Raw genomic sequence first — 13,411 nt, 5'->3', positions numbered from 1 at the left:
ATCCAAGGAACAGGAAATTCGACGTTTCGGGCATAAGCCCTTCATCAGGAATGAGCCCGCATTCCACCTGATCAAGATCCTGTTGTACTTTTGAGGTAACCCTCTTCACTGTCCACTACATCTCCAACTTTGGTGTCATCTGCAAACCTATGTTCACCCCCAAATCATTTAAATAAATGATGACAAACAGTGGATGCAGCAATTATCCTTGTGACACACCACTGACCAGGGTGGCATGGTGGCTCAGTGGTTAGCACTGCTGCCTCACAGGTTTGATTAGTCCAACCTCGGGTGACTGTCTGTGAGGAGTTTGCACATTCTTCCCGTGTCTGAGTTTCCTCTGGGTGCTCCGGTTCCCTCCCACAATCCAAAAATGTGCAGCTTAGGTGAATTAGCCATGCGAAATTGCCCATAGCATTCAGGGATGTGTAGGTTAAGTGCATTACTTGGGTAATTACAGGATAGGGGAATGGGTTGGGTGGGTTACTCTTCAGTGGGTCAGTGTGGACTTGTTGGGCCAAAGGGCCTGTTTCCACACTGCAGAGATTCTATAAAAAAGAAATCACAACCCACCAGTTTGAAAAGCAACCCTCCACCATGCTCGGTCTTCTATCTTTGAAGCAGTTTTGTAGACAAATGGCTAGTTCTCCCTGTATTCCATGTGATCTAACCTTGCTAATCAGTCTACCATGAGGAACTTTGTTGAACACCTTATTGAAGTCCATTTGGATCACGTCCACCACTCTGTCCTTGTTTGAAAATTGAAAATGTCAAGGTGCTCAGTAGAACTAGCTAAAAGGATTGAGATAACCTTTGTAATTAAAAAAAACAGTAGTTTCTTATACTAAGCATGTTTTATTCCCACGATGTAAACTCTTTCCACCATCTTATCCCATTCTCCCATCTAATATTCAATAACTCACCAGGAAGAATTGTTGCACAAATAAATTTAGACATATTAAAATTTAAGAATTCAGTTTTATTAAGCTCACTTACTGACATCCATAATGGTATAAACCAAATTCAAAAAGCAGTAGTGATGATCACCAATATTTGAGTCAGTAGTTTTTTTTTGACTTAAACTCCTTACATTTTCAGAAATAACAGGAGATGGTCTCACATTGAAAGTCCACCAATTATGTTTGTATGAAGTTTGATCATAGCTTGTGGATTAGCTACTTCTACCAGAAAATGTTTCATGAAATTAGACCTGGTTGACAAGAGTTGTTCACCAGCAAGGCACAAGTATTTGGACTAATTGTAGGTCATTCTTTATCAATTATTGGTCATCCAAGTCCCAATTACCCCTTTCAGGAAATGCAAAGAGGAAAATTTATTTGAGAAAATTAACTAGCATTATCTAAAAAGCAATATACATACGTTTGTTGGCCCAACATACAATTAAAATGTTTTGGTTGCTCTACAAATGCCTTTTTCATTACATTGTTAAATTTCAGTAAAGGTTGTAATAGTTTTTCATACTTCTATCTGTAGGTCAAATAACCAAAAATAAACTCTACATAAATTCATCTTTACAGTTAGTACACATAACCAATAATCTTGACTCATGTCACCCAAATGCCCAAAAACTAATTTGTTCTTTTGGTCCCTGTTCTTAGTCAGCAATATTCTTTAAGACCACCATAACAGTTTTAACAGTATAAAATCATGTTGATAGTGATTGTGGTCCTGTTTCACAGAATGCATGTATTTCTGGCCTACTTTCAATATCAGTTAACTGCCAAAGTTGATCAAATGCATGCACATGTACAATAAAACCATATTATATTGAAATATTTTCCAGAACTAGAGCCAAAAATGTAAAACAACTACAATTCACTGGATGCTACCTTCCATGGTTTTCATAGCTACACTTTGTACTACCACAATATGGGACTACCTAAACAGCAGGTTCAAACCAAAAACTTAACATTTCCAAGTTATTTGTAAAATGAGCAAAGAAAAAATAAAGATCTGAATTCTAATGCTACACCAAATCAAAACAAAGTTGTCAGAAATAGTTCATGAGGTGGTGTCCTGTACAGCAGAAAACATCTGAAACAGATGTCAATAAACTTGACCTAAACTGTATAGAGTCAGAACATAGCGTTAAAAAAACAAACCTTTTGTAGCAATGTATATTCAAAGTACCATAACTTCAGGTATTAACTACAAAAGCCCACTCTTCAAATATTACAGCAGAAAGGTTTTTCCTTCCCTTTATTAGATCGAGTAGACGTCTGTAGATGTACAAATACTCAGAAGATTTTCAACATGGCCTGAGCTACTATAGTTCTATTCAGTGATATGTCTAATCACACCGCTCTTCCCCCACTAAGTGCCCACGGATACTTTAAAGTATACATCTACAAATGTTAACTCCTATTTACAAACAAAAGCCTTTTTCATTTAAATTGAAATGTATAAAACTTTGACACTACCTTTCAGGCAATGCACAATGAAGATTGATCACATTCTTCCTGCTTTACCAAGCAGTGAGCTTCTTGATAAAATAAAATGCCCTTCCGAAATGGAGCAGTGTATAGCAGTGTGGTCCCATTCATTATAAGAGAACAAATGAGGTGATCCTGGTAAACTGCTAGCTTAAAAATTATTCATTCTACATTCTGCCAAGCAAAGTATCTTGTACAATTAGAAAGGCATGCAGAATTAACAAAGGCGGAAAAAAAAGTTATGTAATTAGCTATTCCTTGGGTAAGTTGGAAAGCCATCTTTCCTCTTCCGAAAGGAATAGCAAATGCTTTCAAAAAATTTCAACATGTTTTACAATAAACATAGCTACAGTTACAAGCATACAAATTAAACACAAATGTTCAATGTAGACTACCCTAATTACTTAAAAGATTTACAAGACAAACATAAATACAGCTGTTACAACTGGCAAATAATACAGTACTGGTCCATTCAGTATATCTTCCCTTATTTATCTCCAGAAGCAGAAAAATTCAAGTCTACTGAATAGATATCTTCATTCTGCAAAAAGAAAGACTTCATTTTAGATCCTGTATTCAGAACAATTCAAAATCCTGCAGGCCTCTCTATACCCAAGCCATAAATATTGCTACTGCTACATTATCCTAATATTACACACTTGGTCTTGACAAAAGTGTTTGAAGAGTAATCTCAGACTAGTTCTCATTTCCTAGATACAGTTTGGTTTGAGGACTTGAAAACTATGGAAGGCAAAATGTGTGGATACAAAAACGGAAATTAGGTGAACTAGCTAACCAACTGTTAAAAGATGGAATTACATTTGAACTTGAATTTGATAAATTTGAACTTCTCAGGCAATTACATGTAGTTGGTGCATTGAAAATTCTACATAATTCTGACATGCAACTTTTTTAAGTAGCGATCTCTTGAATTACTACTAAAGTGAATCTAGGTGAATCAGACACCATTTAAACCCTCCATTCTTGCATGAAGATTTTCCCTGGACGGCGGCAATAAATGCAAAAAAATGTTTACCATGCATGTACATTTTAAAAGGCTGAAATAGGACAACTGCAGCAAAACAGAAGGTGATGAAGTTGAGAATGAGTCAAGGATCCTTGAAATTCAAATGCAAGTATAGATGATTTGTTCAAAAGTATTAGAAAACCTTTTATTGAAAGATTTTCTTGCAAATAACAATCATTGCACAAAAAAAAATCTCTGCAGAATTATTTGACAAATGGAAAGATTTTTTAAACATAATGAATGTGATGAAAATTCAACCAGACCTTTTTTTAGTAAAATCAAAGCTGCTTGTTTTAGAAAATTTTGAGGAGAAACTAAAGCAACTTACCAATCCCTTCAATGCCTTTAAAAAAGACCACAGTCTTTCAAGTTATTCTTTATAATGACATCAGTGACTGCATCAAACACAAACTGCACATTTTTGGTGTCTGTGGCACATGTGAAATGAGTGTAGATTTCCTTAGTGTCTTTTCGTTTGTTTAGATCTTCAAACTGACATTGTATGTATGCTGCAGCTTCTTCATATGTATTTGATCCTGGTTGAAATAAAAACGCAAATTAAATACAAATTAAAGACATAATTCATTCTCAAACAGAACTTTCAATTTGTCTGTATCATCTTTTCTTTGAAATTGCAAGATAGTTCAGACAATATTACTTTATTTTTAAAATAAAGTTAGATCGTACAGCAATAGGAAGAGCCACAATGTAAGGATGCAACAGGTTGGATTACCAGCCTTTCATAAAAACCTATCCCTGTAATGCAATATACAGACTCAATTGAACAGATACCAGAATGGATCATTGAAGAGTTCTGCAGTTCAACATGCAGCATTCCCACACACTGATTGGGCCACGCTTCCAAAGAATGGTGCACACCCTGAGGGAACCATGAGGTAGGATAAAGCAGCTAGTCCTACAGCCACAATTCTCCACTATATTTGTTTCAAGGACGATATTAAAGATGTGGACGACTCCTTGTTAGATCAATATCTTGGAATAATGCTGCATCAGAAACCAAAACGGACTACATTAACCAGGAGATTTTAATTTCTGGAGTAAACAATACAAGTTGTCAAGATTCACAACAATTTGCAAAGACCTCCGTTTTTCAGTTGTGATCCTTAATTACCATGTTCCTTTGGCATTAAAAAACAGCTTACTATACAAATGACACAGAGTTGGAATTTTAGAATTTACTAGCTTCAACTGCAGATAAAAGACATTGTGGACATCTCCCCTACACTATGTTGCTGAAATTAGTGAACCATCAAGTCAAATCCCTCAACTCACGCCAGTTGCCTTGGTATTCAACTAAACCACCCAAATTTCTGATCAATTCAGTTCCATTATCATATCAACCAAAAGCTTGAGCAAAGTATGATAATTTTATATATCAACAGTTTATTCAATATGAAGCTGCTTTTTCATCCCATGGTTCATTCCCTACTTTGTCCTATTTTTAAAATTTTAATACTTTCTGACAACCTGTATAATCTTTCTTCACTGAAGGTTAAAAGCCTTAACATGACCACTTGCCACCATATATTCACTGAACCATGTTGTAAGCGGAGATCATTAAGCATTGAGGAAAGACTTGTCACCTAGGTAGCGAGCAAAGACTCATGCTTGCAATGACTGCTGCCAAGTTACCAAGCCAGCAGTTTCCATAAGTCATCAGTACAAAAAGGTAATTGAACTCATCCAAGATTTTGATATTAAAACTTACACTGTTGTCATGCAAAAATTAAAATATTACCAGTACAATATTTTTACCTGCATATTCAGGGTAGCAGATTGTAAGGGGGCTTCTTTTAATCTTTTCTTCAAAGAGATCCTTCTTATTCAAGAACAGAATGATAGATGTGTCTGTAAACCACTTGTTGTTACAGATGCTGTCAAACAGCTTCATGCTCTCATGCATTCTGTTCTGTTGAATTACACAATTATTCAATTAATTAAACTCAAACAGTCTATTCAACTGGATTTATGGAAATAATCTAAACTCACTTCACTACAACACTATATTTTCAGAGATGCTGTCTTCAGGATGAGATGTTCAACTTAGCTTCTACTGTACAGGTCTTGTACAGAATAAAGCAGCACATTTTGAACAGCACAGTTTTCCAAATGATCTCACCAACATTCCCTTCGTAACCATTAACTAGGTAAAATTAGGCTAACTCACCTCAACAGCTTTAATTGGATTTTGTCCAATTTCATGTTGCACTGATTCAACAACATGGACAACATTTGAAAAGGAAATTTTTAAAACTGATGCAATTTGTAAACTTTTACAAAAAGAAAACACCTCAGTGAATAAATTAGTTTGAATGAATAAGTAATTGAAAATTAACAGATATCTAGAAAATTGCCAATATTCTAAATCTGTAACAGTGGTCAATAAGATGGAGTCAGGTGGAATACTCCAACACTGTGTCCCCAAGTTTATCAGCAAATGAGAAGTGGATCATTTGAGTTTCCAATTTAACAAGGTTAAATATACATAGAAAAGGTTGGAAATAACCAGCAGGTCTGGAGAACAATAGAGAGCGAGAAAGCGCGAGAGAGAAGGTTCAGTTTTATAGTTAAGCCCCTTAAAGCAAGTTTTAATTTCTCAGACTTCTGGGTAAGTAGTCAGGTAAATATGAATTCTCTGCCTGCAACTTAACTCCAGATTTGTACATATTTTCAGAGGGTGCCAGAAACAAGGGTAATTGAAATTCAGTTTGCGCAATTTCTGGATAGTTCCTGTATCAAGACTTTTGAGTAATCTTGTAATTCATCTATTCGTGTGTTTTGCCAACTACCTTCCATTCAACAGAATGTAGTTGACTTTATTCCTAAATAAGAACCCTATGCTTAAAATATTTAAACTCTGGCACCCTCCATAGCAGAGTGAGTTAATGTTTCAGGCCTGAAAGTTCTAATAACAGGTCACAGGTCTGAAATGGAACTTGTCTCTCTCGCGCAAAACAAAGATAGTTATAACTTTTTCACAGGGATGATACAGAAAAGACGAGGACAGGCAAAGCACAATTAAAAAAATAAAATATATAAATCTTTCACATAACCATTTATATATCATCACATTAGGATATCCAAAATGCCAAAATAAAACAAAAGTACTCAGATGCTGGAAACATGAAAGAAAAACAAAAACAAAAACAAAAAAAGTGGAGAAATTCAGGAGGTCTGGCAACATCTATAGAGAGAAAAACTGAGTGAAGACTTAACAGACCTGCAACACTTTGTCAGAATATTAGTTCTGATTCTTCAGATACTGCCAGACCTGCTGAGTTCTCCAGCACTGTTTTTGTTATCCAAAAACACTGACTGCTTTTGAGGCTTATGTCCTGTGGCACCCTTTTATTCACTTGAGCATCCCATCAAAACAAATGGCACACAATAATGTACTGCCCTCCATGTGCAACATTGGATACCTTACAACATAATAAAACTAGAAAACTAAAACAAAACATTACTGCACCACAAGTTGATCTTACAACCTTCTAACTATGATAAAGTGCAGTACTATTGGAACCAACTGATAGTAGGAGTAAGGGAAGAAAGAAAATCAAGACGTAAAAACTCTTTGTAAAGCAACAAGGGAAAATTCTATAAAAGAAGTATCTTTGCCAATTTTGCAAATAAAAATAACTTTGTTAAAGCCAACTAGCTTTCTTTGTGAACATACCAAGGTAGTCATGCATGTCACACTGTCACAGTAAGTTTCATCATTGACATAGCCAAGTGAAACATTCATCCATGACACGAATGAATGTTTGTTCACAAAATATTACAACCCAACATGGCTGAATACAAAACCAGCTGCTAAATTTAAATGTCAATGCACATCTTTCGTTTTTCATAAATGTATTATGCACTCAAAATCATACAGATTTCAAAGTTTCTGTACAGTAATGCAATCACTGACAATGCTGTTGAGTTGAGAACTTTCTCTACAAAAAAAATTAGATCCTGAATGTTCCACTTCAAAAGGCTAACCATACTAAGATACAAAAGTTACAAATAAAAAATTAAAAAGTATTAATAGATGTCCAATTTCTCCCTAGTTATCTGGCTCTTACAAATCATGGAGTCATCTTGCTTTAGCCATCTTTTAATGCTGTTTTGAGCTGAATGCGAGAGGCGCATAGCAGCATCTAAGCTGGCCTATAATCTTTCCCCTACTCACCTTCTCCTGCTACTACAGTAGCTGAGAAGAACCCTCCATTATGGGGGTGGAGGAGTTATTGGAGGATATGAAATGCTAATGGTTTCTCCACCTTCAAGGAAAAATCAATCAGCTTCAACAATGAACAGTAGACAGATAGCCACTTGGGAATTAATAAATATTTGAGAAGTCATGGTAAGAAAAACACTTGGATGTATGCTACATCCTTTTCATAACTGTCTTAAATATTTATCTCTAGTGTTAGAAATGCAGTTCCTTTTAAGGGTAAGCTAGAACAACTTCAGAGTGTTAACTGAGTGCAGGTGATGCTTACTCAAGTTTGTACTCTTATGGTGCAGTGGCTCAGTCCCTATCTCTGAGCCGAGAGGCCTGGGTTCAATTCCCATCTATTCTTGACGTGTTAAAACATCACTGAGCAGATCGAATTGACAATAGGATTAAAAAGCTGTTTGCTTTCCCTCTGCAGTCAGGAAAATCAGGTTCTGGAAAAGGTAGAGAATCCAGAAGGAAAGGGTCAAAACTGATATTTGTGCTGAACAATCGTTTAGTAATAAAACAATACGCACATCCATCGGTTAACAATCCTGAAGAATATGATCAATCCACTTACCATTTCCTCATCCTCTGCAAGAACAAGGTCGTAATCACTAAGTGCGACACAAAATATAATGGCAGTTACTCCTTCAAAGCAATGGATCCATTTTTTGCGCTCAGATCTTTGACCACCTACATCAAACATTCTGAGAGAAAATAGTATTATTGAGTTTTTCCCATTTATAAGAACCTTATGCCACTTTTTCACAATTTTCTTGCAAAATACAGAAGTGGGTATATTTGTATAAACACAAGAGGGCTTTCCAAGTAAATTAAACACACTAGCAGTACTTCCATCTAACAAATTGAATTGCATCACTTAAAAGCAATACAAACAATCCCAATATCAACCCATGTTAAGAAGTGTTTAAGAGATTACTCAGGGAAGGTATTCTTCAAAGCTTTGAACATTTGTAGACTAAGTAGGTGCCAAGACTTAGGGTTATCAAAATAATATATAAACTGTAACCCAGAGACAGCTGATTAGCAGTACATCACAAGACAAATTAATCTAAACAGAATTAATTATATTTGTTTCAAGTGCAGTTTCACATTTTCTGCACTTTAAAAGTACTCTACTGCTTCAGGGAGAGTAAGACATTTTATTACTGCATTTCAAACCAATCAAAATGCAAGACTTGATAGAAAATGCAACATTTTAAATATCTTTCATGTCTTGCAGGGACTTGAACTTTAAAAACATCACCTTTCTAATCCCAGTATATAATTCACTATTCAAATCCCATTCCCAATCTCTCCTCCATACTTTTTTTTTACTGTACTACATTACTGCATTTTACAGAATCTTCATCCTATTGAAAGGACGTCCTCTATTGACAACTGTATTCCATAAGTTTAAAAAAAAATATATTTTCTACTGTATCTGTCATTATCAAACATTACCCTGAAAGTGTTGACCAAATTTTGACTAGTTTGTCTAACCACATAATTGGCTCTTGAAACATGGAATATTGCAAATAAAAAGCAGCAATTTCATAAAATATACTGTCCCTTGAACTAGAGCCGTACAAGACAACAAATTAAATACTTACACAAATTACTCTCAATTTGGCAATTTAAATTAATTGTCTTGTTAGTACATAAACACACTGAGCTTCCATGTGGTCAAATATTTATCATTCAATTTATTTTTTTTAAAATCAGTAATTTGAATTATTTATCGACTTTACTTTCTGCTTATTCAATTTAAAGTTTCAGAATATCACAATTCAACGGTGAGAGTAGGTAAATGAAAAAGAATTGAAACAATGTTAAGTATTTTTGTGCTTACTTAAAATGCAAATCCTTAAAAGTGAAGTGGGTCTCCACAATGCCCGTTGTTTTAACTCTTGTCCTTAGAACATCTTGTTGAGTTGGAATGTAACTGGCTTGTGCTACTCTGTCCAAGTCGTTCAAATAGCTGAACGAAAATGAGAAGTAAATGGCACATTGAATATCACAATGAGTTTGTTAAATCAATGGTTATCAATTCAAAGTTCCAACCCTTTGAAAGTGCTGTGCGTTTGATTGAAAAAGAAAATTCTTATGCTCCAAAATAGTCCCTCTGCTCACCTTCCAAAAGTCTGACTGTTTATGTGAGTGTTCTTCCAATTTACTTTCTGATATGTTGTGCTAGTATGCATGATTTATATGTCCACTTTGACAGTGAATGCTGTTGTACTATTAACCATGCAGCATTAGAGTTGAGCCTGATCAGGTCATCACACAGGAAGACTTTATAGTGGTTCTGAATGTCACTTCAGATTGAGAAAGCAGTCAAATCACAGATTACCAGGAGGCTTACAAATTAGATTAGATTACTTACAGAGTGGAAACAGGCCCTTTGGCCCAACAAGTCCACACCGACCCGCTGAAGAGCAACCCACCCAGACGGATTCCCCTACATTTACCCTTTCACCGATCACTACGGGCAATTTAACATGGCCAATTCACCTAACCTGCACATTTTTGGATCGTGAGAGGAAACCAATGCATACACAGGGAGAATGTGCAAACTCCATACAGACAGTTGCCCAAGGCGGAAATTGAACCCGGGTCTCTGGTGCTGTGAGGCAGCAGTGCCTCCAACAACTCCACCCACTTTTTAGATTTTTCAGTGACAACTCTCACATTTGTATTTTTATATTTAAATGTTTGGTTGGCAGCTCCCAAAGAAAATGCCATAGCAAATGAAAATTCAAATGTAAACCTGCTGGGTTTATGATAGATGCCTATTTTAAGCAAATGTGAGGCACTTGCATTGGGGTTACATAAGATAGAAAATAAATGTATTTCTAAAAGACAATATATCAGAGTCAAGAGTTCTGCAGTAAATATGGATATAAAGAAACAACCTGTATTTGTATTGTGTCATTAATGTAGTTAATGATTCTATTTCACAGAGGCACAAATGAGAATGGATGTCAAACCAAAAGGAGGAGCCACTAACGAGGAACGGCCAAAAAAGTTCAATCAAGGTTTCATGGAAAACTATGGCCAAATAACTACACTAAATGAAGCTGATGCAACAACAGACTACCTGCAAAAGGACAGAAAGCCTCTACAGCTTGTCATTAAAAAATGTTTTAGACGCCTTAGCAATATCCATTATTAAATTTTCCATAATGCTAAGAACTACAGCATACAATACTTACTATGCAGAAGAATCATTAAGTTGATACTCTCTGGACCGATTAAAACAGGCCTGAACGCCACTATCCTTCCACAGTCTCTTGATTACTCCAGCAAGCTCCACAGTCATAAATCCTTCTTCTGCTGCACCAGCCAATACAAACAACTGGCGAGCATCATCCTGAAGAAAATATTGGTATTACATGAATTAAGTAGGAATTGGAACTTTTGGCAAATAGAATAACAAGGATCCAAAGAGATTCCATAAATACATTAAGGGTAAAAGAGTAATTAGGGAGAGACAGTAGGGCCCCTAAAAATCAGCATGGATATCTGTATGTGGAACAATGGGATACAGGAGAAATACTAAACAAACATACTGTGGAGAAGGGCATGGAAGCTACGGACCTTAGGAAATAAATAGGGATGTCTTGAAAACAGTTCACATTACAGAACATGAGATACTGGAGATTTTAAAACACAAAGTTAGATAAATCATAACTTTGTGGGAAGCTAGGGAAAAGACTTCTGTGCCCTTCCTGAGATATCTGCATTATTTAGGCATGAGTAAGGTGCCAGAAGACTCGAGGTTGGCTAACGTGGATATCATTATTTAAGAAAGACTGTAGGAAAAAGCAAGGGAACTAGCGACTGGTGAACCTGACATCAGTGATGGTTAAGTTGTTGCAGGGGATTCTGAGGGACAGGATTTACATGCATTTGGAAAGGCAAGAACTGATTAAGGATAGTCAACATGGCTTTGTGTGTGTGAAATCCTGAGTTTTTTTTGAAGAAGTGATAAAGGTGATTGACGAAGGTACATGGTGTCTGTATCGGCTTCAGCAAAGCGTTCAACAAGATTCTGCATGGTAGACTAGTTAGTAAGGTTAGATCAAACAGGGTCTGGGGGAGTTAACCAACTGGATACAAAATTGGCTCAAAAGGTAGGAGACAGAGGATGCTGGTAGAGGGTTGTTTTTCAGACTGAAGGCCTGTGACCAGGAGTGTGTTGCAAGGATTGGTGCTGTGTCCACTGCTTTTTGTCATTTATGTGACTGATCTGCATAACAATACAGGAGGTATGGTTAAGTAGGTTTGCAGGTGACACCAAAATTGGAGTTAAAAATCACACAACACCAGGTTATAGTCCAACAGGTTTAATTGGAAGCACACTAACTTTTGGAGCGACACTCCATCAGGTGATTGTGGAGGGCTCGATCGTAACACAGAATTTATAGCAAAAATTTGCAGTGTGATGAGACTGAAATTATACATTGAAAAATTGATTGTCTGTTAAGCCTTTCATCTGTTAGAATACAGTGATAGTTTCACTTCTTTCATGTGTAAATCACAAAACCCTTCTTTTTAAAGTTGCATTCTCGGGTTAGCTGTTAACAATGGTGATAGCTATTCAATATGTTGAAGGTGTTAGCCCCCTTTGTTCTCTGTCTATGACCTGATGTTTAGATTGATTATAATCTAATAAGTGAGATAACAGTGTTTTACATAAATTCCTGCAGTTTTTGAGCTCAGAGTTCTACATGAATGTATGCAGTTGTTGAGCAACGTGCAATGTTAATGTGCAATACAAATTCACCACACAAAATATGTGCGTGCATGTGGGTCTTTGTCTGTGTGAGCCGGGGGTTGTGAGTGTGAGAAAGTGTGTGTGTGTAGTGGGTGCAGAGTGTCTTAAGTCTGTGAGGGGGTGCAAGTGGATGTGTGGGAGCATGTGTGTCTATAAGGGTGTGTGTGGGTGACTGTGTGCGCGTCTGTGTGTACCTGTGTCCGTGTGTATGTGAGAGTGTGCGCGTGTAGGAATGTGTGTGCGTGTGTGTGTGTGTGTAATCACCTGCAATGTGACATGAACCCAAGGTCCCGGTTGAGGCCCTCCCTATGGGTACCGAACTTAGCTATCAGCCTCTGCTCGGCCACTTTCCTCTGCTGCCTGTCCCGAAGTCCACCTTGGCGGATGGTCACCCGAAGGTCCGAGGATGAATGTCCTGGACCACTGAAGTGTTCCCCAACTGGGAGGGAACCCTCCTGTCTGTTGATTGTTGTGCGATTGGTGTTGCGTTGTGAGATTTTTTAACTTTGTACACCCCAGTCCAACACCAGCATCTCCAAATCACCAAAATTGGAGGTTTCATGAACAGTGAAGAAAATTATCTGGGTACAATGGCACCTTGATCAGATGGGCCAACGAGCTGGAGTTTAATTTAGATATGAGGTGCTGCATTTTGGCAAAGCAAACAAGGGCAGGATTTTGATGGTAGAACTCTGGGGGGCATGTGCTGAACAAACAGACCTAGAGGGTGCAGGTGCATAGTTCCTTGAGAGCGGAGTCACTGGTAGACAGGGTGATGAAGGCGGCTTGTTATGCTTGCTTTTACTGATCAGACGTTGTGTATGGGAATTGGGACATCATGATGCGACCGTACAGGACATGGTGAGAATACAGTGCATAATTCTCGTCTTCTTTCCATAGGAAGTATGTTGTTAATTTTT

General features: G+C 36.9%; 1 protein-coding gene across 1 annotated transcript in view; it reads right to left on the bottom strand.

Moving 5' to 3' along the window:
* Positions 1–981: 981 nt before the first annotated feature.
* LOC132826722 (guanine nucleotide-binding protein G(i) subunit alpha-1) overlaps positions 982–13,411 on the bottom strand; it is a 46,698-nt gene continuing 34,268 nt past the window's right edge. Inside the window, exons 4-9 of the mRNA XM_060842838.1 lie at positions 10,927–11,084; positions 9,564–9,692; positions 8,289–8,418; positions 5,257–5,410; positions 3,809–4,016; positions 982–2,994 (exon numbers count right to left, since the gene is read on the bottom strand). Of these exons, the coding sequence (XP_060698821.1) occupies positions 3,826–4,016; positions 5,257–5,410; positions 8,289–8,418; positions 9,564–9,692; positions 10,927–11,084 (762 nt within the window). The 3' untranslated portion in view covers positions 982–2,994; positions 3,809–3,825. The remainder of the gene's footprint in view (positions 2,995–3,808; positions 4,017–5,256; positions 5,411–8,288; positions 8,419–9,563; positions 9,693–10,926; positions 11,085–13,411) is intronic.

Source organism: Hemiscyllium ocellatum, chromosome 23 (genome assembly GCF_020745735.1).
Source record: "Hemiscyllium ocellatum isolate sHemOce1 chromosome 23, sHemOce1.pat.X.cur, whole genome shotgun sequence".
Taxonomy (NCBI): Eukaryota; Metazoa; Chordata; class Chondrichthyes; order Orectolobiformes; family Hemiscylliidae; genus Hemiscyllium; species Hemiscyllium ocellatum.
Note: the sequence above shows the minus strand (reverse complement) of the source record. Positions and strands in the feature narration are given on the sequence as shown.